This window comes from Diabrotica virgifera, chromosome 1, assembly GCF_917563875.1.
Source record: "Diabrotica virgifera virgifera chromosome 1, PGI_DIABVI_V3a".
Taxonomy (NCBI): Eukaryota; Metazoa; Arthropoda; class Insecta; order Coleoptera; family Chrysomelidae; genus Diabrotica; species Diabrotica virgifera.
Window position 1 is genome coordinate 93,719,991 of NC_065443.1, and position 23,665 is coordinate 93,743,655.

Consider the following 23,665-nt stretch of genomic DNA (forward strand, 5'->3'; position numbering starts at 1 on the left):
CGTAAAGCCTTTGTATGCTGTAATATGTGGTATGTGTTTAGAATTGAATTTAATGCGAATAAAAAATTGGACAAAAATCAAAAAAATTTATTAAAAAAGATGGTGAGAAAAACGGGGTATGGGGTGCTGCTGCACCCCGCACCGCCTTACAAGTGTTAAAAATGAACATAAATATTTTTACATATTAATATCTAACTCTTAGAGAGTACAAAAAATATATCTTTTTTCATTTATGCACGTATACTAATATTGTAGAGGGCGCAAAACTCGAGGCCTCGAAAAATTATGGCGGACAGTTAATCTCAGGATTGGGATATCTGAAACAAAAAAATCGTACTGCATTTGAAAAAGGAAGTTTTCTTATGTGACAATTTACCACAATTTGACCAAAAAATAAAAAATAAATTTTTTTAAACGAGCGATTTTTTCACAAATTTTTTTAAAATTTCCGTAAAATCCTTTTTTTGCGGAATTTTCCACTAACGGTGATAAATTGTCACGTAGGAAACCTAACTTTTTCAAATGCCGTACGATTTTTTGTTTCAGAGATCCCAATCCTGAGATTAATTGTCCGCCATCGGAACTACTTTTTTTCGAGGCCTCGACTTTGGCGTCCTCTACAATATTAGTGTACGTGCATAAATGAAAAAGATATATATTTTTTATATTCTCTAAGAGTTATGTAGTAATATGTAAAAAGTATTATGTTCATTTTTAGTAAAGGTTCTGAGAAAAAAAATCTTGAAAAAAATGCTTATTTTTGGTCTTCTAAGGTGTACTAGTACCTTAAGAGCTACATCAATCATAGAACATTGTTCCCCATCACGTGGTTTGCTAAACTGGTGGATTTATCTCTACATGGGTAATGTTGGATGGTAATATGTATATTCTCTCGCCCATGTATGCTCTATTTTCCGTGAAGTATTAAAATATCAGTCAGCAGAAAAAGGGATAAATGGTGTTCTTGTCAACATCAGATATGCTGACGATACAGGTTTAATAGCCAACAATTTGGGAGACTCTCAGAGACTCTTTGACAGTAGTAGGTATATACGTTTAGTATGACTCACGGTTTACATATCAACAACAAAAAAACCAAATTGAAAGACGAAGAGTATATTCTTCAAAATAAAATTGGGCCATATATGCGGCTAGAAGTCAAGTCAAGTATATATAGCTGGAGTGGAAATGTGATTAGATGTGAACCATGTGGAGAAAGAAGAAGCGTAGGAAGAGCGCAATAAAGAGGGTACGATGATTTAAATAGAATAGCGGGACTAAATTAGTACCGCTTCGCCTACAATAGAGAAAACTGGACAGGAATGAGGAATAGACCTGGATCCCGCGTAAGAAAAAAAAGTTGATTAATAGCAAGCTGAAAATTTGTTAATAGCTTAAGGGTGTCTAGTCGGACAAACATTGATGCACGGGAACACTGAAACAGGGGAAGTTTTAACGGTGGAGCATGATAAACGTGTCGTCCTGACAAGTTTATGATGGTGAAAAATAGCAAGTTGTTTTTAAGTTTATTCAATACCCAACGTTATATAATATATGAAAAAATGTTTGTCCGACAAAAAGGTTGGGCATTTTAACTAGTCCGACACGTAGAACATGTCACATCACAGGAACTATGTTGGTGATGAATAGCAGTCTGATTTTTGCATGAGAGTTTAATGAAAGGTTAAAAAAGCAATTGGAAGTTCTGTCGGACAAAATGAGTGGGAAATTTTCCTAGTCGGACATTCTAAACATGTAAGATATAGACAAAAATGTTGGTGATAAATAGCATGCTAATTTTGATTTGTTTATGTACAAATTATATTTTGTAACGCAAAAAGTTATATGTCGGACAAAAAGTTTGGGCAAATCGAAGGAAATAAATAAAAAACATTTTTTCAGAATGATTAGTCACATATTGATAAAGCTATTTTAGTTGTATATTATTATTTATATTCACATATTTGCATGTGCATATATATACATGCACACTCCAAAAACAGTGAGATAAGTATCAATGCATGTATATTATTGCAAAACAATTATTTTTTTGGGTGGAGTTTGTTCTAGATATTCTCAAAATGACAATAAAAAATTTCAAAGAACATATAAAAGCAATCTCTTAGGGTTTTCTAATTAGGCGCATCAGAAAGTACGGAAAATTTCCTACAAAAAACGTTGTATACATTTTTTTCCATACTCAAATCTTAACCCTGTAAACGACATTGAAAAATGTGAAGAGTCTAAAACTTCGGTGCTTATAAGAATAGACGTAAATATGACACATTATGCTTAGAAGTATGTATTAGAAGGCTGTATTTGTCAGTGTGACACTTTGTGCTATACAAAGTAGTATTTGAAAGTACATGGTCTCTGAGTTTCTGTTTGCCACGTGTGTTGGAAATTAAAATTTATATTAGCTATGGAGTGTTTTTGTGTCTATTTTTGAGTGTCAACAGTTTAAATTTTAAGTCGCCAAATCAAAAGTGAAACCATTCAACGGAATATTTTTGAGTAATTTTCGAACATTTTACAAAGTTAGTAAAATACTTGGTCATCAATTCAATGAGGTTCAGTTGCCAGATAATTGTGAAAGTTCTATTGAATATCATTCTTCGTGCTATAATGCTTTGCTTGAATGAAAAAGGGTACCTAAATAAATTATTACTAAAATTGTATAACGTAATTTTTCTCAACTTTCTACAAATGAAATAATAATGTAATTAATATGTCACATGGCAAGAAATAATTTGCTGCCAAAATAAATCGATTAGTTTAAATTTAAGTTACGATTGCAATTTATTATGAATTATTGTCAAAAGTGACAGTTTTTTTTTTTTAAATGGAAATGTATTCATAGACATAAGGGTAGACAGGGAATACAGTGCAAAAAGTCGATAGGTGGTCTATCTATCTCTTTTAACCAAACGATCCCGCGCATGTGGCAGACAAAGATAGCTAGACCACTCAATCCATAATATAATTTGCCTGATCTACTATAAATGTATTACAGTGAGGTATCTAAATGATGTTGACATAAATCGAAAGATATCGATTGTAATTGATTGCAGGTACTTTTGACATAGAATAGTCACCCCTTATTGAAATTTCAAAAATTATTTTTTTAAATTGTCCGACTACAAAACCTACCCCTTATTTTTTTCCGACAACAGTCATCCTTGGTAAGGAATAATTTACATAATTAAATTTCGTCTTTGTCGGAAAGCTATTTATCACCAGCATTTTTGTCTATATCTTACCTGTTTAGAATGTCCGACTACGAAAACTTCCCATTAATTTTGTCGGACAGATCTTCCAATTGCTTTTTTAACCTTTCATTAAACTCTTATGCAAAAATCAGACTGCTATTCATCACCAATATAATTCCTGTGATGTGACATGTTCTACGTGTCGGACTCGTTAAAATGCCTGTTTAGGCAATACGTAAAGTATCCTTAACAATAGTAACCTATACTTATTGTACGGTTATAGAGTATATTCCCATAGGTAAGCTGGTTAAGAGTAGATAACGATTTTTCATATGTAATTTAAAGTATTATCTGCATAAATGGCACAAAGAATATTTGCTACGAGAGGTATATGGTTCAAAATGCATACAGTATCACGACTAATAAGTTATGTTCACATACATGTAGAGTACTTACAGTTTTATTCCTTGATGACGTGTCACATCAGAGCTCTGATTGAATTCCATAATCCATTTGGTTCATTTGTAAGGCACTCACTAATACGCTAAATAAATCATCGTCGATAATACTGAGCAGATTGAATTATCTGAGCGGTATAAAACGATAGCAAAAAAAGCCGGTAAAATGCGGCCTTTTTTACGAATAGCGGGAGCGTCGATAGATTAGAGATGATTCTCGTTAGGAAGCTTTTGACGATCTGCCCCGGCGAGGGGTTCAAATGCGAGTCTCAACAATAACCTGGAGTTTCCAGAAAGGTTACATAAATACTACTTGAATTTTAAGTAATCAGTAGTACAGGGGCGTAACTAATTATTTTAGTGAGCCGTGTATAATATATTTATTGTACATATTGCCGGGGGCGACAGGCGAGAGAGATGGCCTATATCACCTCGAAGAGAGGGGATTGGCAAAGATGTGCACAACGATAAGAAATGTTTGAAGAAATTAGAGTTTATATACACAAGGGGTAACAACGATAAAATGGAGGAAAACGATAAGTTTTCCCCCTATTGTTGCTATGTTTGAGACAACTAACTTCCTTAATTCAGGAAGATCATCCTGAAAATGAGGAATTTGATGAAGAGAAAAATCGATGGGATTGTCTCTAATAAAGCTAGGTCCGCATAACCAGTCTTCGGTGGTCTGGGGATTATCAAAGACATTTATCCCTCTGGAAGCGGGGTCAGCGATGTTTTCGTGACTTCTGACGAAATGGAAATCACAAGGAAAAGTTTCCAACAAGGAATTGACCTTTTGAATTCTGTTTTGTACAAAAATGTTCCAAATGTGTTTTTTAGAAAGTATCCAAGACAAGGCAATTGTAGAGTCAGCAAAGAGATGAGATGAAGATATACTCAAATTTTTCTTGAAGATGTGAAAAAGTCTATGAGCCAGAGTGACTCCCAACACTATTCCACAAAGTTCCAATTTGGGGATGGTGAGTTTATTTTTTAGCGGAGAAATTTTGTTTTTAGAAGCGATAAGCCGCGACGATACAGAAAAGTCTGAGTATGTCGCTTTGAGATACACACAAGTGCTGTATATTTTTTCCGATGCGTCGGTGAAAATAATTAATTGAACATCAACAACTTTTTTTTGTAAAAGTAAGCATCGAGGTACCTTGACCTCTTCTATAGTTTTGAATGTCGATAAGAGGTTTTGCCAATTTTTCATAATGATGGGTGAGTCAATGGGTTGATCCCAGTCCAGTTTCTGGGACCATATTTCCTGTATCAAGAGCTTAGCGTTCACAAGAACAGGGGATAACCATCCTAGCGGGTCATACAAAGTAGCAATGTAGGAGAGAATAGTACGTTTAGTAACAAAATTAGCCAATTTGAAGATAGGAGTTTTAAACGAAAAGTGGTCGCGTTCTGAATCCCAGAATATGCCTAAGACTTTATCAGATCCCGTGAAGTTAAGACTGACTTCAGAGACGGGATTTAAATTGTGTTGAGACAGAAATTCTGAAGAACTGCAGTTCCACTTGTGGAGGAGGAAACCATGGGTTTCTAGCAAAGAAGTTAATTGTTCGAAAAGACAACTTAATTCATGAAGACTGTCAGCACCGCTGATCAGGTCATCCATATAGATAGATTCTTGCAGAACACTAGTAGCAAGTTCGTGGGTATGTTTGTTGTTGTCAGCGATGTGCTTGATAACTCTTTGAGCGATAAATGGGCTACTTGGGAGCCCGAAGGGTAATCTTTGAAATTGATAGCACCGTAAAGGCTGCTGAATATTGTCCCTAAAGAGAAAATTTAACAGAAATGTTTCAGTGGGACAAATGGCGATTTGTAGGAACATAGCCTTGATGTCGCCTACTAGTGCGAATTTAAACTGACGAAACTTAGCGAGAATGTCAAAAAGTTCATGTTGGACGACATAACCTTTGTCTATGACGTCACTGAGGGAGATTCCCGTAGACGATTTATTGTTTGGATCGAAAACTATACGAGTGGAAGTAGTAGAGTTGGATTTGAAAACGGGAAAGTGAGGGAGAAAGTAATTAGGTTTACCTGAGTCATTTAGCATTTTTAACGGCACTTGAATTATTTGTCCGTTATTGAGATATTCCGATATAATGTCCTGATACTTTTCCAATAAATCAGGGTTGAGTTGAAAACGTTTCTCGAGACTTAGAAAACGTCTTTTTGCCGAGAGAAACGAATTTCCCATGTCTATATCTTCGATAGGGAGTTCGAGATTGAGTGTGGACTCATATCGTCCATTGGGGAGAACATTAACATGTTTTACAAAATTAATTTCAGCGGGGTGATCATTAACGAGATCGGTGTTCTGAGGAGCGGCTTCTTCCAGCTCCCAGAATTTTTGTAAATGATCGAATAGTTCCTCGTTGGACACTACCGGCTCATTTACGGCGGAAGGAGTGTTATGAGAACAACAAGTAACGAGAGAGTTTGAATAAAATTCCAAAGCCTTTTTAGTATTTTTCGACTTAAGAGCAAGGTCTGGAACTGACCCTGATATCGTGTACCCGAGTAGAGTGCGTTGAAGAACGGGAAGACCTTTTCCCAAACGAATTATTTCAGGTTGAATGATATCGTTATACAGGTCTGCACCGAGCAGGATACCAATTGGGGATGTTACATGGAACATCGGATCACCTAATGGTATCTCTGAGGGTATGTTTAGTTTGCTCGCTAAAATAGAAATTTGAGGAAGCGGATTTGTTATCTTTGGGAGTACAGAGCACGAGATGTCAAAAGGAACGTCGTTAGCGACAGCGAAAATTGTTGTATCTACAATAGATTGAGACGAGGATGAGGTGGAGTTAATTCCGTTGACCCGTAATTTTCCATCTCTAGTGGTGAGTGACAGTTCCTTTACGAGGTCAGCACTAATAAATGAAACCTGTGAGGCCGAGTCTAAAAGTGCCTTTGCGAAGACCCTCTTGCCGCTAGGAGCGACAAGATAGACCTGGAGTGTGCTTAGTAACACCAAATGATTATCAAGCGAGGCTGCAGATAGAGCCATTGAATGTGGAGTCGAATTTTGAAGATTAACTTCCGTTTCAGGAGCTCTAACATGTGAGGGCCCCTGTTGTGAATTACCCTGTGTATGGGAGTTATTTGAGATAGCGGTTTTATTATGATTATTTGAGTTGTGTTGGCCAACAGCCGCGGAAGGGTTACTATGACCCGTTTTGTCGAAATGGAGCAACGTGTGATGACGAGATTTACAAACTATGCAAGAGAATTTGGATTTACACTGATCGAGCATGTGAGACCCAAGACAATTAATACAAAATTTATTTTGTTTGACAAAACTAAAACGTTCTTTAGAATTCAACTGCTTGAACTGAGGACAAGAGTAGATCGAGTGAGAGTCGTTGCAATAGGAACATTTCTTAGGACCTAAGCGAGGCGAAAGGTTACTGGTAGAAGTGTCTGAGGCTAGGTGTAAAGAGTGTCTGGAAGTAGTAGTCGATTTTGGTTTTGATTGAGATTGAATATTCTCAAGATGAACAACGCGTGTCTCGATTTCCCCTAGAAAATGGACAAAATCAGGGGTAGCTTGGCTACCACCGGATTGGAACTCAAGAGCCCTAATGGTAGGTGCGTCGAGTTTCTGAGTAGCGATATGTATGAGAAGTAAATGCAAGAGATCTGAAGGGGGCCTATTCAAGTTCAATAGGGCCTTGAAATTATTTGACATGACCGTATGAAAATTTCTTAATTGTGAGTGATTTGCGTTTCCAGAAATAGGAGGCGCATCAAGAATTTGAGAGATGAGAGTTTTGATAAGCGATTTAGAGTTGGCGTACCTTTGTGTCAGGTTATCCCGGGCTATTTTGTAATTGTCACCTGTGAGTGGGATATGCTCGAGAAGCGTCAAAGGCTCGGAAGTTAGAAAACTTTTGAGGTAAATGAGTTTTTCCAGATCACTTAATGTAGTATCAGATCCTATTATTGTATCAAAGGTCTCAATGAATGAATTGTATTCAGTAACTAAGCCACTAAATGGTTTTAACTGAATACGAGGGAGGTTTACTGTTCGTTGCCTAGCCATAGACTGTGAGGTTAGAGAAGAATTAGGGTCAAATTGGAGGGAGGGGGTAGCAGTCACATTAGAACTTTCAATGACCTCTAACCTTTCTTCCAATAGAGAAATTGTATCCAAATATTTATCAAAAACCACAGAGGAATCAGTAGAGGGGGTAGGTTCCTCGGGGATCGTCTCCAGCACATTTTGAGCATCGCGGAAAAGTCCGTAAGAATGTTTGAGTTGTGAAATTATTTCACGAATTTTATATTTGTTTAGAGAATTAAGAGTTGTGGGAACCGAATCAGCCAACTTGGTTATATCAAGTTTTGCGGTGAGCCTCTGTCGGTTATATTTTGATCGGTCAGCCATGTTGCGAGAATGTGAGATTAGATAGATTATTTGCAAATGTCTAAACCTATAAATCGATGCGAAAATGAGAGAATATGTACAATATATTATATATCACACGTTTAATAGTGTGAGATTGGCTTAATAGTATCACCCTGTATGAGCGCAGATTAGTATATGAAATGCAAAACTATAAAATTTCAAAATATATGCAATTTTCCAAAATGGGTATTTTTCAGCAAGTGTGAGACACCCTTAACAAGTATTTAAATTAATTAAATTGAAGGAAAAAACAATTATTTATTTTCTATAGTTTTCTAGAAGTGTAAAATGAGCTTAAGCGAAGCTAAATGTAGCAAAAACTTACAATTTATGCAAGAAAACAAAATTATTTTTAATAATTTTTGTAACCTGTGAACCAGGCTTAATCGGATTCAAAATTATAAATTTAATTTAAATCAAAAGGTTGAACAAACAATGTTAAAATTATAACACCCGTACTATCAGCCAAGAAATGAGTACACTTTTTGTATACTATAAACAGAAAAATATATTTACGAAAATAAAATAATGTAATATATGCAAATATTTTTTCATACAAACAAAACGACTCCTTTATTTGAACAAAGCAAGTAGTTTCTGAAATTGCACGTGTAGACCGGGCTTAACAACCTACCAGCTATTGTAGAGACGTGCTGGGTTAAATACTGAGAATTTGAGTGCAGAAAGAGAGGAATATTTTATTTTTGTGCCGGGGCGGCGTGGCTTGGAAATTTCCAAATGCAACAGAAAGACACTATAAATGAAAAACCGTTATTCTCAGAATAGAGATTATCAAAATATGCAAATACGAAGGACCTTGAGGATTTAATTAATAAATAATTAATATGATACGGCTCGATGGAACAGAAATGTTTAGGCAATACGTAAAGTATCCTTAACAATAGTAACCTATACTTATTGTACGGTTATAGAGTATATTCCCATAGGTAAGCTGGTTAAGGGTAGATAACGATTTTTCATATGTAATTTAAAGTATTATCTGCATAAATGGCACAAAGAATATTTGCTACGAGAGGTATATGGTTCAAAATGCATACAGTATCACGACTAATAAGTTATGTTCACATACATGTAGAGTACTTACAGTTTTATTCCTTGATGACGTGTCACATCAGAGCTCTGATTGAATTCCATAATCCATTTGGTTCATTTGTAAGGCACTCACTAATACGCTAAATAAATCATCGTCGATAATACTGAGCAGATTGAATTATCTGAGCGGTATAAAACGATAGCAAAAAAAGCCGGTAAAATGCGGCCTTTTTTACGAATAGCGGGAGCGTCGATAGATTAGAGATGATTCTCGTTAGGAAGCTTTTGACGATCTGCCCCGGCGAGGGGTTCAAATGCGAGTCTCAACAATAACCTGGAGTTTCCAGAAAGGTTACATAAATACTACTTGAATTTTAAGTAATCAGTAGTACAGGGGCGTAACTAATTATTTTAGTGAGCCGTGTATAATATATTTATTGTACAATGCCCAACATTTTTGTCGGACAAACATTTTCGCATATATTACATAACGTTGGCTATCAAATAAACTTAAAAACAACTTGCTATTTTTCACAATCATAAACTTGTCAGGACGACACGTTTATCATGCTCCACAGTTAAAACTTCCCCTGTTCCAGTGTTCCCGTGCATCAAAGTTTGCCCGACTAGACACCGTTAAGCTATTAACAAATTTTCAGCTTGCTATTAATCAACTTTTCTTTCTTACGCGGGATCCAGGTCTAGGAGGCATATTTCGAAAAAATGGAGAATGGCTATAGAAGTTTTTATTAGAAATACTTATCATTTGTGTATTGAATAAAAAAATTTACCTGTCAACTCTTTGTACAAGTTTTAAATTGTGTTTCAGATGAAGAATATGGATTGATGCCAGATATATTTCAAGTTGATGATTTTGATTCGTGTATGATGTTAAAAGATAGAGCTCTTTACTGTGAAATAACATATGAATTCACACCCATAAATCCGAATAATCCACCGGATATATGGAAGACTATAAAGGTAAGTTACTGAGAAAAATGATTTCGTCTTTAATGTTATCTAATTTATATTCAATAATGACTAAAAAGTTTATTTCTTTATATACTACGATGCAAACAACAATACAATCAGCTCTGATTTTCCATCTTAGCTTTGTATCTTCATTTTTGCCTTCTAATAATTTTTGTCGAAAAGTTGAAAAATGATGGAGGTATTGAGCAAAAACCGCAATCTTGGTTTCTCTTAAAATCAAGATGGTGGCTATCGCAACGACGGAATTCAGTCGCGATTTTAAATTTGCATTACTATTGACCCCCTCTAAAGGTTACAATAATAAAATTTTGGGCAGCTCGCTATGCAAGGTTACTGGACTATAAATGATAGTAGAGTTTTCAATTATTGCTTTATTTCAAATATTTATTCTTCTTTAATTTTTTAAAAGATTGCATCTTTCAGGAAGTTAGTTCTTCAGAATTACATTATCGACACGACCTATTACGCCTTTTTGTATGTGTTCCAAAATCCTGTCCAATGACAAAAATATCCAATTCTACAAACGAAAAGTTGAGAAAAGACTTAAATGACTGTATCGATGAAAGGCATAGAAGTTTGGGTTTTAAAGGAATTGTAAAGATTAATGCTTGCAAAAGGGTAAATCCTATATATGAAGTTGATACCGGAGACTGGCTGTTTGCGTAAGTAATAAGTTATTAAAAAATAATAGATCCTTTGTAAAAGATATATTTAAGTCCCTAAATAAGGTTTACATTACATCACAGAACGCTTTCGGATTAAAAAGTCCCTTATCAGTGTTAAATAAGCCAATAGTGTGCAAGCCTGAGCCACCAAAATGTTTTGAGTAAAAACCCTTTGAATATTGAAGAATATTATTATACAGGGTGTCCCGAAAAGATTGGTCATAAATTATACCACAGATTCTGGGGTCAAAAATAGCTTGATTGAACCTCACTTACCCATATACAATAGTGCACACAAAAAAAAGTTACAGCCCTTTGAAGTTACAAACTGAAAATCGATTTTTTTTCATATATCGAAAACTCTTAGAGATTTTTCATTGAAAATGGACATGTGGTATTCTTATAGTAGCAGCATCTTAAAAAAAATTAAAGTGAAATTTGTGCACCCCATAAAAATTTTATGGGGGGTTTGTTCCCTTAAACCCCCCCAAACTTTTGTGTACGTTCCAATTAAATTATTATTGTTGCACTATTAGGTAAACACAATATTTGTAAAACTTTTTGCCTCCTAGTACTTTTTCGATAAGCCAGTGTTTATCGAGATATTTTGAATATTTGTCGAATCCACCACATATTTGTATATGGTTAAGTACGATTATAGAGAGCTGTTAATAATCTGAAAATTTATTTATAATTTACATTATCAGGTATATTTTGAGAAAGAAGAAACATCTCGATAAAAGGTGACTTATCAAAAAAAGACTAAGAGGCAAAAAAGTTTTAAAAACACTGTGTTTACCTAATGGTACCACAATAATAGTTTAATTGGAACGTACACAAACATTTGGGGGGTTTAAAGGAACAAAACCCCCATAAAATTTTTATGTAAACATATTAAAAAAGAAGCCGCATCCCGATAAAAACTGGCTTATCTAAAAAATACCAAGAGGCAAAAAAGTTTTAGAAACGTTATGTTGAACTAATGATACCACAATAATGAATTAATTGGAACGTACACAAAAGTTTGGGGGGTTTAAGGGAACAAAACCCCCATAAATTTTTTATGGGGTGGACAAATTTCACTATAATTTTGTTTTAAGATATTCCTGTCATAAGAATGCATCATGTCCATTTTCAATAAAAAATCTCTAATAGTTTTCGATATATTGAAAAAAATCGATTTTCATTTTGTAACTTCAAAGGGCTGTAACTTTTTTTATGAGCACATTTGTACTAAGGTAAGTTAGGTTCAATCGAACTATTTTTGACGCCAGAATGTGTGGTATAATTTATGACCAATCTTTTCGGGACACGCTGTATACTACGTATTTTTAATAATATTTTGTGATATTCAAATATTCCTGGATATTACTTAGGGCAACACAGGACTCTTCCTACGTGGTTGGAATGTAAGGGGGATTGAAACCTCACATATTGCAGTTGAAAGGCAACTAGTTGCCTACATCAATTCGGATTTAGAAATAAGCACTCAACAATCTACCGGATGCACAGAATTTCAAATATTATCGAAAGATCGCTAGAAGAAAAGAAAGTACGTTCAACTGTCTTCCTTGATGCTGTACAGCCTTTTGATAAAGCCTGACATGAAGGTTTAATACATAAACTAAGAAGTTTTTTACCTAAACAGTACTCAAAACTTTTACAATCTTACATAAAAGAACGACCTTTTAGAATTAAGCAAGAAGACTGTTTTTCAGACTTAGTAGAAATTAGAGCAGGTATTCATCAAGACACTGTGTTGGGCCGGTCCTATACCTACTATAGACGTATGATATATCTCATACTACTAATACAACACAGTTGTTACCTTTGCTGATGATACAGCTATCCAAGAAGTAGGGACGACCGTTTAGCAGTTAACTAAATGCATAAATGGGCACAAAAATGGAGAATCACCAACACAAAAATACAATATGTACCAGTTATAATCAACAATATCCAAGTACCATATTATGCAGATTCTGCTAAGTATTTGGGTATAACATTAGATGCAAAACTACGCTGGCCGGCTCAGGTCAATAAAAAAGGAAAGAACTAAATATAATGTATAAAAAATGTATTAACTAGTTGGTAGAAACTCCATATTATCGATGCATAATAAGTTATCATCAAAAATGAATAACTATTTTCAATTTCGTTGCAACACGAAACTACAGTTGCATCATTATTCCAGTTCAATCAGAGAGTGCAGCAAGCACCTCTACCGGTTTGGAAACATATTAGTCTTTCATCAGGAGGCACATATGCTGCTCTCTCTGACTCAACTAGGACAAACCCCGGCGTGCAGTCACGGATTGCAACGAACGAAATGGTAGGGATGCCCTAGCCGCAACTTATAGCAAAAAACTAAGTTTTCAATCTAATAGCACATAAAACAACATCCAAAAATGTTAGTCTACATCCTACCCGATTGAACACAATGGGAACCTTCTCTGGTAACACCTCCGAGGCTTCTACAATTTGCAAGCCTTAACGGATGCTGAGACTAAGGAAGATGAGGGAATTTTAAAATTTATAATTCACGTTCCATCTGCTCAGCGAGGTAATGTTCCAACGAGAATGGTTCCCTTCGTACTCCAATCAGAGTAAACATGTAAATCAAAAATGAATAAACATTTTCAATTTCGTTGCAACACGAAACTACGGCCGCATCATTATTACAGTTCCATCAGACAGTGCAGCAAGCACCTTTACCGGTTTCGAAACTTATTAGTCAAATTAGTCTCTGATCAGGAGGCACGCATATGCTGATCTCTCTGACCCAACTAGGACAAACCCCGGCGTACAGTCACGGATTGCAATGAATGAAATGGCAGGGATGCCCTATCGGCAACTGCTAGCAAAAAACTAAGTTTTCAACCTAATAGCACATAAAACAACATCCAAAAATGTTACTCTACAATAAGTTATTACTTTATAAACAAATATTGATACCTGTATGGACTTATGGGGGTGTACTAGACCCAGTAATATAACAATAATACAAGGATTCCAGAACAAAATACTGAGAAAATTGTAGATGCTCCTTGGTATGTAACAAATAGTGACCTCCATAAGGACCTAGGAATGGAAACTATGGATATATTCATTAAGAAGATGGCAGAAAGTCACCAGCAACGACTTCATAGGCACGAGAATATTGAGGCAATCCAGCTCCTCGATACTACTGCGCAAACTAGAAGTTTGAAGAGGACAAAGCCTTTTGTACTAAGTAGTTTTAGTGATAGCTGCTAGTAAAAAGCAGAGCATAGTGCTTGTGCGCATGTGCATGCTAGAATAGTGCACTATCTTTTCAGTTTAGATAAAAGACGCTATGGGATACGCTCTTAGTTTTAAGAATCATTAGTAATTTAGGTTAAATTAAAATTACCCATTGGTCATTTGTGACCAGATTGTAGTTTTAATAATCATTATCGTAGTGATGATTATGGAAAAAATATGAATCATTTTGGAAACAGTACATTTGGTAGTTTTTTTATCATTTGTAAAATTTTGATCTTATCGTAATACAAGTGGTTGTTGTTAATACATTAATTTTATTGTTTTAAAAATATGATAACTTTGAATTATCCACGTCCGTCTGTCCATCTGTCTGTCTGTGTCTGTGAACACAACTCCTCCGTCATTATACCAGGTAGAATGACAAATGAGGTGTCAAATGAAAGCTTATAATCCAAGGATGGTACTAAAGGTGAGAAATTTGACCTAGGCTGTCTGTCCGTCTGTCCATCCGATCGAAAATATAACTCCTCCGTCACTGTACCAGGTAGAATGACAAATGAGGTGTCGAATAAAAGTTTATAATCCAAGGATGGTAGTAAAGGTGAGAAATTTTACATAGGACTTCCGGTTTTAGAAATGCGACCAGAAGTACTGTTTTAAAGTCACCGGAATAGTACAAGTGATATATTATTCGACGCGCCTTCGCAAGACGAGCAAAAATATATATTTACGGTTTCATGACTCTATGTCCGTGCGCGAATACAACTCCTCCGTTCTTAATACAGATATAATGACAAATGAGTTGTCTAATGAAAGCTTATAACCCAAGGATTGTATTAAAGATGAGAAATTTGACATCGGACTTTCGGTATTAGAGTTGTAACGGTAAGCACTGTTTTAAAGTCACCGAAATAGTATAAGCGATATATCATTCGACGTGCCTTAGCAAGATGAGAGCAAATGTAAACATTTTCTGGTTAAAAAGTTCTAACCAGAAGTGCCATTATAGTCGCAGAAATAGTACCTACATGTAACACATCAATCGAAGCGTATTGAAAAGTTGAGTTTAAATTCTTTAGTTCCGGTTTTGAAGTCATTTCTGTTTAAACAATGATCACCTAAAGTTTAGTAACAATGACTCAAAATTGATAAAATCGTATATCAGTCGACGCAAAGTTACACGAAGAGTTCAAATATCGACTTCCAGTTCTAATTTCGACTACTTTGGGTGAAAACCTAGGACTTACGAAGTCCAATTACTTGTTTTATAGTACGTGTATGCAATAGTTATCCCTTTTACTAAAATTTTTATTTTTATTTCCTACACTGCGCTTATATTTCAGAATCGCTTTCTTCTCCTACATGGGTTTTGTCCTTCTATGCACAATGCTGGAGTACAAAAATAAGGAAGATGAAGGATTTTATAAAAACACTTCAACCAGTAAGTATTTTTTTCTATTGTGTAATACATACAGTAGGAAAAATGAAAGAATACCCATGAACGAACATATAAAACACGCTGTATTTTCCTGCCACCGTGTCATACAAAAAAATTATTATTACATGTACTTGCGCTGGGCAATTTTCTTTGTGACACGGTGACAGGCAAATACAGCGTGTTTTATATGTTCGTTCATGGGTATTCTTTCATTTTTCCGACTGTATATAATGTACAACATATTATGTACATATATAATGTACCTGCATATTATAACATAACAATGCACAAGAGTTCTTCGCAACTTCGAGATTACTGTCATACTTGCCGATGAAAAAGACAAAACTTACATGAATATAAAGTTCATAGCCAACCCTTCTTTCAGTGCTTCATAGATTATCGAATTCTCTCTAACGCATTAAGTTGGAAATGACACAAAAAACGTAACTCCGTGATTAGTATACATAGGTATAGCTTAAAAACTTTTGGATTCGTTGACGAGTGTTGTCATATTAAAGCGACTTATATAGTCCATCTAGAAAGTATCCGGAAAAAAGAAAGCAGAATTATAATTTTAGGGTATTTATTTCTATCACTTAAAATATAAAATTTCAACAAATAATTCATCTCATTTACTTATGCAACCACCATTTAAATTTAAACACTTAACTAAACGTCCAGGTACACCCGAAAGTAGGTCAAGGCCATAATTTTCGGTAATGGTGTTCCAGGCCTGTAAAACTGACCTAATCAAACCTTCTTTATCACGTGGCGCTGCTCGTTCCACTTCAATCTTCAACAGTCCCCATATGATTTCAATGTCGCTAAGATCTGGAGATACTGCTGGCCACGGAATTGTTGCCAATTCGTGGTCATGCATCCAAGCTTGAGTATAAGTAGAAATATGGCATCTTGCATTATCTTGCTGAAAACGCCACCCCTCTGGATATAAAACATGAGCCGTTTCAAGAAGAAAACCATTTATGATGTCATTATTTTAGTGGGAAATTTGTAAATTTTAACGGTCACCAAGCTGGAAACAACTTTCATTAGATATAAAGACATTATTAAAATTATCTTCTCGAAAACGTTGCCAAAAAATTTATTCTGCGTTGCCTTTGCAGAGGTGTTATTGTAGGGATCTTTTTTGGATTCATTGATATGTAGCCTTGCTTTTTCAGTGACATGCGGACAGTTTCTGGGCACACTTTTATTCTTCGTTGATTTCCAAATCTGTTTGCTAATTTTCGAAACCCTAGGCGCGGATTTTGTCGTCCTAAAGCCACTAAAGCATTTAAATTGTTTCCGCGAATCTTACGCGGTCTACCCGAAACTGGTCTATGTCTCATATCTATGCCATTTTTTATCCTCTTTATTGTCTCATACACTGCACTTTTTCCGAGTTCAGTCAATTGCACTAATTTTTTAACGTTTTGGAAACCATTTCTATACAAATACTCCACCATTTTTCTTTTTCTACTTGCGACATTATTTCACAAATCTTAAGTCTGTTACAAACAACAATATTTGACAGATGGTGTTGTCATGCCGTTTCCTTACAAACAACAATATTTGACAGATGGTGTTGTCATGCGATTTTGTCCGTAACCTACTATCGGCACAACCTACTTGATGCATTACTTTTGTCTTAAAATGTTACAAAAAGGAAATCTATTAAAATTAGAAAAATATAAAATTCCGGATACTATCTAGACAGACTATACTTTTATAGATGTACATATACATAATTGGTTGGCCATTACTATATTTTAAATAGATAACCAATCAATGATGCGAATAAAGATAATTTGTCACAAAAGTAATCGATCATGAGAGCTCTTTCATTTTCAACGCTTTCAATTCTAAAACTGCTTTCTTGTGGCTTTCTGTCTAATTTAATTTATATATTATGTTTATATAAAATAAAGCCACAATTCTTATTGGTGTAGTGAAACTTGCATTTTGAAATAACTAATATTTGACGTTTCCTTTTCCACTCCGGAAATCGTTCTCAAAAAGATTATATAAAAAAATCCAAAAGTGTGTTTGGTTAGTACACTTTCATAGAATTTTTTAAAATATCTAATTTTTTTGATAAACATCAAATATTAGCTATTTAAAAATGTATTTTTACACCAATAATTACTTATGACTTAATCCCATATAAACATAATATTTAAAAGAAAGTATAGTTATTGAAAAAAAGTAATACGAAAATAATGAAAAAATGGCCTCAATTAGCAAATTAAATAATCTATTTTATCTATTGATTAGGTATACACTATAATAATATTATTGTTGTTAATTAATAGATTTCGAAGTCATGAATATCGATTGACATCATGAATACGAACAGAAAATTATAGATATTTTTATGATAAACAAATAATTATGCCTAACCTCTCAATCAGCTCACTCCTTTTTGTTTTTTTTTGTGGACGTCCATGACGTTTGAGCCACCTTTTTAATTGCATAAAATTATTAGCTTCAACGAAATCGGAATTGTAAATAAGTGAAGCACCATCAACGATATTTTTTAATAGGGAGTCAATGTAGAACGAAAAGATTGACTTGTTATTACGAAAAGATTGTTATTAGTTTAGATACCTACATATTAAAGTAAAAAGTTCTACTCACAGATTTTGCCGCTAATTGTTTATTAATTGTTTAAACAATAACAATTGTTTTGTATAAATAATTTTAAAAATATTGTTGAATTCATCATTTTACTTTGATCAAAAATCTGTTTCTATTTTGTTTTTGATTATGCTGAATCCGAATATGGCATTACAATTTGAAAATTTTTATAAAGAAGCTCTTATATAGTATGTCTGCGTAGCTAGGAACCATATGGGAAACTTTTTTATTATCAATTTTACGAAAAAAAAAAGTTCACAAAATGCCCTGCATAGTGTAAAATCTAAAACTCAGCCATCAGATATCAAATTTTATCAATTTTATACGCGGTATGTCAAAAATATCAATTTCGTTACACAAACAGCACAAGTACATCCCTGGGACGTACCCGGGATGTACCACTAGGACATTCGTACGTCCTGAGGACGTACGTTTCAGGTCCTGGGACATCCTCGGGACGTACCGAGGACGTCCGATGCTACAAAATCATCTGCGCCCAGGACGTCCGGTCCGACCAAACTGACGAACCGAACGACCAAAAATTTTTATTAAAATTTAACAAACAATAAGACGTCTTTTTATTTTCTTCTCTGCTTGCTTCTCCAAATTTTGATAATTATTTTACCTACAATCGTAAATAAAAGAATATACCTAAGTTCCTACCTTATATAAAAACACTTATCCCATGGTTTATCGGGTTTTTGCTGAAGTATTGTATATAGCTGTATCTTCCTCTGTTTGCAGTTAATCTTTTGTGCTAACATTTCCTTCTAGGTATAACGGTTAATCTACTCCCTCTCCGTATGATTGGCCAGGCAGGGTTCTATACTTGACATAATAATATGACACCGTTACCGTATCCTCAATTTTTTCACAAACATAACCACATTACATAAAGTTACGTTTAAAAATAGCTGCTTCAATAGTTTTGAAGCAACAAAAAAATAAAGTTTGGAAAAGTAAATAGTACAATAATCAGTGTAAATACTGGATAGAAAAAACTCAAAAGAGGCATTTTAAATTAACGTTAATTAAAATTGTTACAAAAAAGATAAATAAAGATCAACTACTGTATAAATGTTTTTAAATCAAAAGATAATTTAAATTCTTTTTATTAATGATTACTATTAAAACAATAATTGAAATTTAAATTATTCAGTCGATTATATTCAAAGTTAACTAACACTGTTACAAAAAGGAAGATCAACTGATAAATGAAGATAAACTGTATTAATTTTGTTTAGACTAGAAATCTATCTCTATATTAAACGTTCTTATACAATTTTACTATTCTTGTATATTATACCATTGATTGGAATTATACAAAAATCAAACAAATAAAGTATGGCAACACTGCAAATGCCAAATAACTGAAGGTCATTAGATCCATTCCTGAACTGGTCTGGATTCGTAATTCCTAGGGACGTCCGTAATCGTACTTCCTGGGGACGTTCGATTAAGGTCCCATTACATTCTGACTTAGCGGGACCTGAAACAGACGTCCTGGGGACGTCCGTATTCGTACTTCCTGGGGACGTCTGGATTTGTAATTCCTGGGAACGTCCGATTTAGGTCCCCGTACATTCGGACTTAATTGGGACCTGAAACGGACGTCCTCGGGATGTCATATGTGCTATCTGGGTAAATAGTAAAGTACCTTTATATTCCAGAATATCAAAAATTGTTTTTTTAAAAAGTTGTTTGGAATTAAAACCATGTTTAAATATACAATTACATCCTTTTAATTAAAAAATTGTTTCAAGTTTTTCTCAAATTACGGATACCCATCATCATTTTATAGGGGAGTGCATTTAGATTTTCACTTCGGAAAAAATCAAACAAGATAAAACTTTTTGTAATTTGATTAAGAAATGTTTAATAAACAACATATCAAAAAATTCTACTCGAGAAGTGGGTGCTTCATTTTTTATTAAACAAATGAACAGCGAAGTTAGATGTTTTTTTAAATAACACCGAAAATATAATTTTTAGAAAAAAACTGACTTGACCATTGAAAAATTAAAAAAATTTTACAAAAAAAAACCTTATATAAAGATTTTTCTAAAATTAAATCGCTAGCGTCTGTAATTTTTTATTTATAACGCTAAAGTCACCCTTCTCACATACATTGGCGCACTGTAAACTAGCGTTGGAAGAAGTGCACGATTGAGTTTTTTTAATGTAATTCTTTAACTAATGGATCAAAAGAAATTTTACAAATTGAACATGAAAGAAGATGAAATAAGCTATCTTATGGTTGTAATAAAAAGAAATAAAATTTATGGACATAAGTACGGTTTGGGCGGAAAGTGAGCCTTACATGAATTTTGTTTAAAAATGATTTAAAAATGTGTAACTAATACAATTTTACTTATAAAACTCTCAAATTTGCACAACTTAACTCTCAATAATTTTACTAAACGATGTTTTATACAAAAAAAAATCTCAAAAATTTAATTCAAATAATACGATGTCTCAAAAAATGTAATTTTTGAAAACTTCGTAGTTTTACAGAATTCCCACCACTTTAAGACGGTATGACTCAAGTTTGAATAAATCTAATACAATTTTTTTGCTATTTTTTTAAAGACTGGGATGTAATCTTTAAAAAACACTGAATTATTTTAGTTTAAAAATGAAATAAACAATTTATTTTTGAGAAAACTAAGAAAGATAACAAAAATGTAATACAAAAACCGAAAATTACCAGCTGAAAAAATGTATATACAGAGTGATCAAAACTTTTTTCTGTAAAACTTAGCTAAAATACATTTAATAATAAGCTTCAACAATAATAAATGTTCAACAAAATTTTTTTTAGCTCTTACACAGTATGTCTGCGTAACTTGGAACCTATTGATAACTTTTTTAATATCTGTTTTACGAAAAAAAGTTATTCTTTATAAAATACTCTGCATCGTATATAACATAAGATGCAACCATCAAATATCAAATTTTGTTAATTTTGTCCGAGGTATGTCAAAAAATATGAAGTTCACTCAAGAGTAAAGTACCTTTATATTTCACAATATGGAAAAATTTTATAAAGAAAAGCTGTTTGGAATTAAAAACTATGTTCCAATATGTAATTATATCCTTCTAATCGAAAATTTGTTTTTTTTTATATTCTTTCTAATACATTTTAATTTTTAATATTATTGTGAAAATTATTTGTTTATCTTTTTTTTAAGAATGAAATTCCATATTTGTTTGATTGGATTCTACTTGTTTTTCATTTAAATATCCGCCATTTTGGATCCGCCATTTTGAAATTTAAATTTTTAATGTTTAATTCAGATTCAACAACCTGTTAAAAATAAAGACAATAAATGTTTTAGAAAAATGTTCTTTTTATGTTCTTTTTAGAAAATCCGCATTTTGGATCCGCCATTTTATAGTTTATAACGTTAACATTTAAGTTAGGTTTATCAAAGCACTCAAAAATAAGTATATGTAGAAATAAATACATTTTGTAAAGAAATTATGATTTTACAACTATTTCTTAAGTTATCCGCCATTTTGAATATGCCATTTTATAATTTAAATTATCAAAATTTGATTCAGGTTCAGCAAACCTCTCAAAATTTTCAACATAATATGTTGATATTTCAACAAAATATATTATATGCAAACAAACACGTTTTATAAAAAAAATTCGGATTTTACAACTACTTTTTAAGGATTTTTAGGAAAAAATCCGCCATTTTGAATCCGCCATTTTGAATTTGCAAATTGTAATGTCAGATTAGGGTTCAGCATAATCAAAACTAAAATATAAACATTTTTTATCAAAATAAAATGTTGAATTCACCCATATTCTTAACATTATTTATACCAAACAATTGTTATTGTTTAAACAATTAATAAACAATTAGCGGCGAAATTTGTGAGTAGAACTTTTTACTTTACATATTTATAAACTAACAAAAAAAGTTTTAGAAAAATATAACCTTGTTTGATTTTTTCCGAAACATTGTATCTTTTCGTTCTAATTGCACTCCCCTATTATTACAATTATGATAACTATTTTATTATCAATTTTACGAAAAAAAGTTACCTATTATTCATAAAATACTTTACTTGCAGTAAAGCTTAATTTCGCTTAACAGTTAAGTGCCTTTATAGTTCACATGTTTTAATTAGAAGGATGTAATTGAACATTGAACACAGTTTTGAATTCCCAACAACTTTTCTTAATACTAATTTTCGATATTGTGTAATATAAAGTGACTTTACTCTTAAGTGAAATTCATATTTTTTTACATACCTCGTATAAAATTAATAAAATTTGATATTTGATGTTTGAATCTTAGCTTCTATAAGATGCAGATTTCTTTTTCGTAAAACTGATAATAAAAAAGTTGTCAATAGGTTCCAAGTTACGCAGACATCCTGTATAAGAGCTCAAAAAATTTTTTGTTAAACATTTATTATTATTTAAGCTTATTATTAAATGTATTTTTGGTAAGTTTTACAGAAAAAAGTTTTGATCACTTTGTATAAACATTTTTTAGCTGGTAATATTCGGTTGTTGTATTACATTTTTTAATCTTTCTTAATTTTCTCAAAAAGAAATTGGTTGTTTCATTTTTAAAGTAAAATAATTTAGAGAATTTTAAAGATTACATATACAAACATTGAAATTAAAACAAATATTTCTCAGAAGCTTTTCAATCTTAACGCAAGGTAAGTAAAATAAAATTTAAATTAGTGGATGAATTGGAATAAGAACCTTTTTATCTAATGTTCGAATGGACTTTACCAATTAAGTAAATTTTTCCAAAGCGATAAAATAAACTTGCGTGCATAGAAATCCGCCCACTGAAAATTTTGGTCATTTTTGATGTCTCCTGATGTATTTCCTAAACCTGTTGGCCGATTAAAGTGATTTTTTTAATATATTTTCTGATTTCCTAACATGATTTTCCTGATAGCCTGATTTCTTAACAATACCGCTGTGATAATATTGTTGCTAAACAGGTAAATTTTCATTGTATACCGGGAGTACGAATCAAACTGTATTTTTTTCTCAAAGTTCGAATCACCCTGTGGAATATTTTTGCATTTATAAAATATTGAAATTAAAACCCAAGTATAGCCTCAGGTTTTCTTAATATTTCGGTTTTTGATTAATTCGCTAATGTTGGATAATAAAAATGTTAGGTACTTTAACAACTAGACATGTTCTTCATCAATACAGGGTGTTTCTAAATAAGTGTAACAAACTTTAAGGGGTAATTTTGCATGCAAAAATAATGACAGTTTGTTTTATAAACTTATGTCCGCAAATGTTTCGTTTCCGAGATACGGGGTGTTTAATTTTTTCTTTCAAACTGACGATTTATTTATTGCTCTAAAACCATTAAGGTACGCAAATGAAATTTGGTGGGTTTTAAGACGTAGTTACTGCACATTTTTGACATACAATTAAGAAATTAATATTCACCATTGGCGCGCATACTGGTATTATGACCGATTATATTACCCGTACGCACGCCAATGGTGAATATAAAAGTCTTAATTGTATG

At 33.1% G+C, this 23,665-nt stretch overlaps 1 protein-coding gene across 1 annotated transcript in view; it reads left to right on the forward strand.

The window, feature by feature from the left end:
* The window catches only part of LOC126879447 (nose resistant to fluoxetine protein 6-like), a 106,693-nt gene that overhangs the window by 13,524 nt on the left and 69,504 nt on the right, over positions 1-23,665 (forward strand). Inside the window, exons 3-5 of the mRNA XM_050642466.1 lie at positions 9,991-10,142; positions 10,578-10,816; positions 15,406-15,503. Coding sequence (XP_050498423.1) covers positions 9,991-10,142; positions 10,578-10,816; positions 15,406-15,503 — 489 coding nt within the window. The remainder of the gene's footprint in view (positions 1-9,990; positions 10,143-10,577; positions 10,817-15,405; positions 15,504-23,665) is intronic.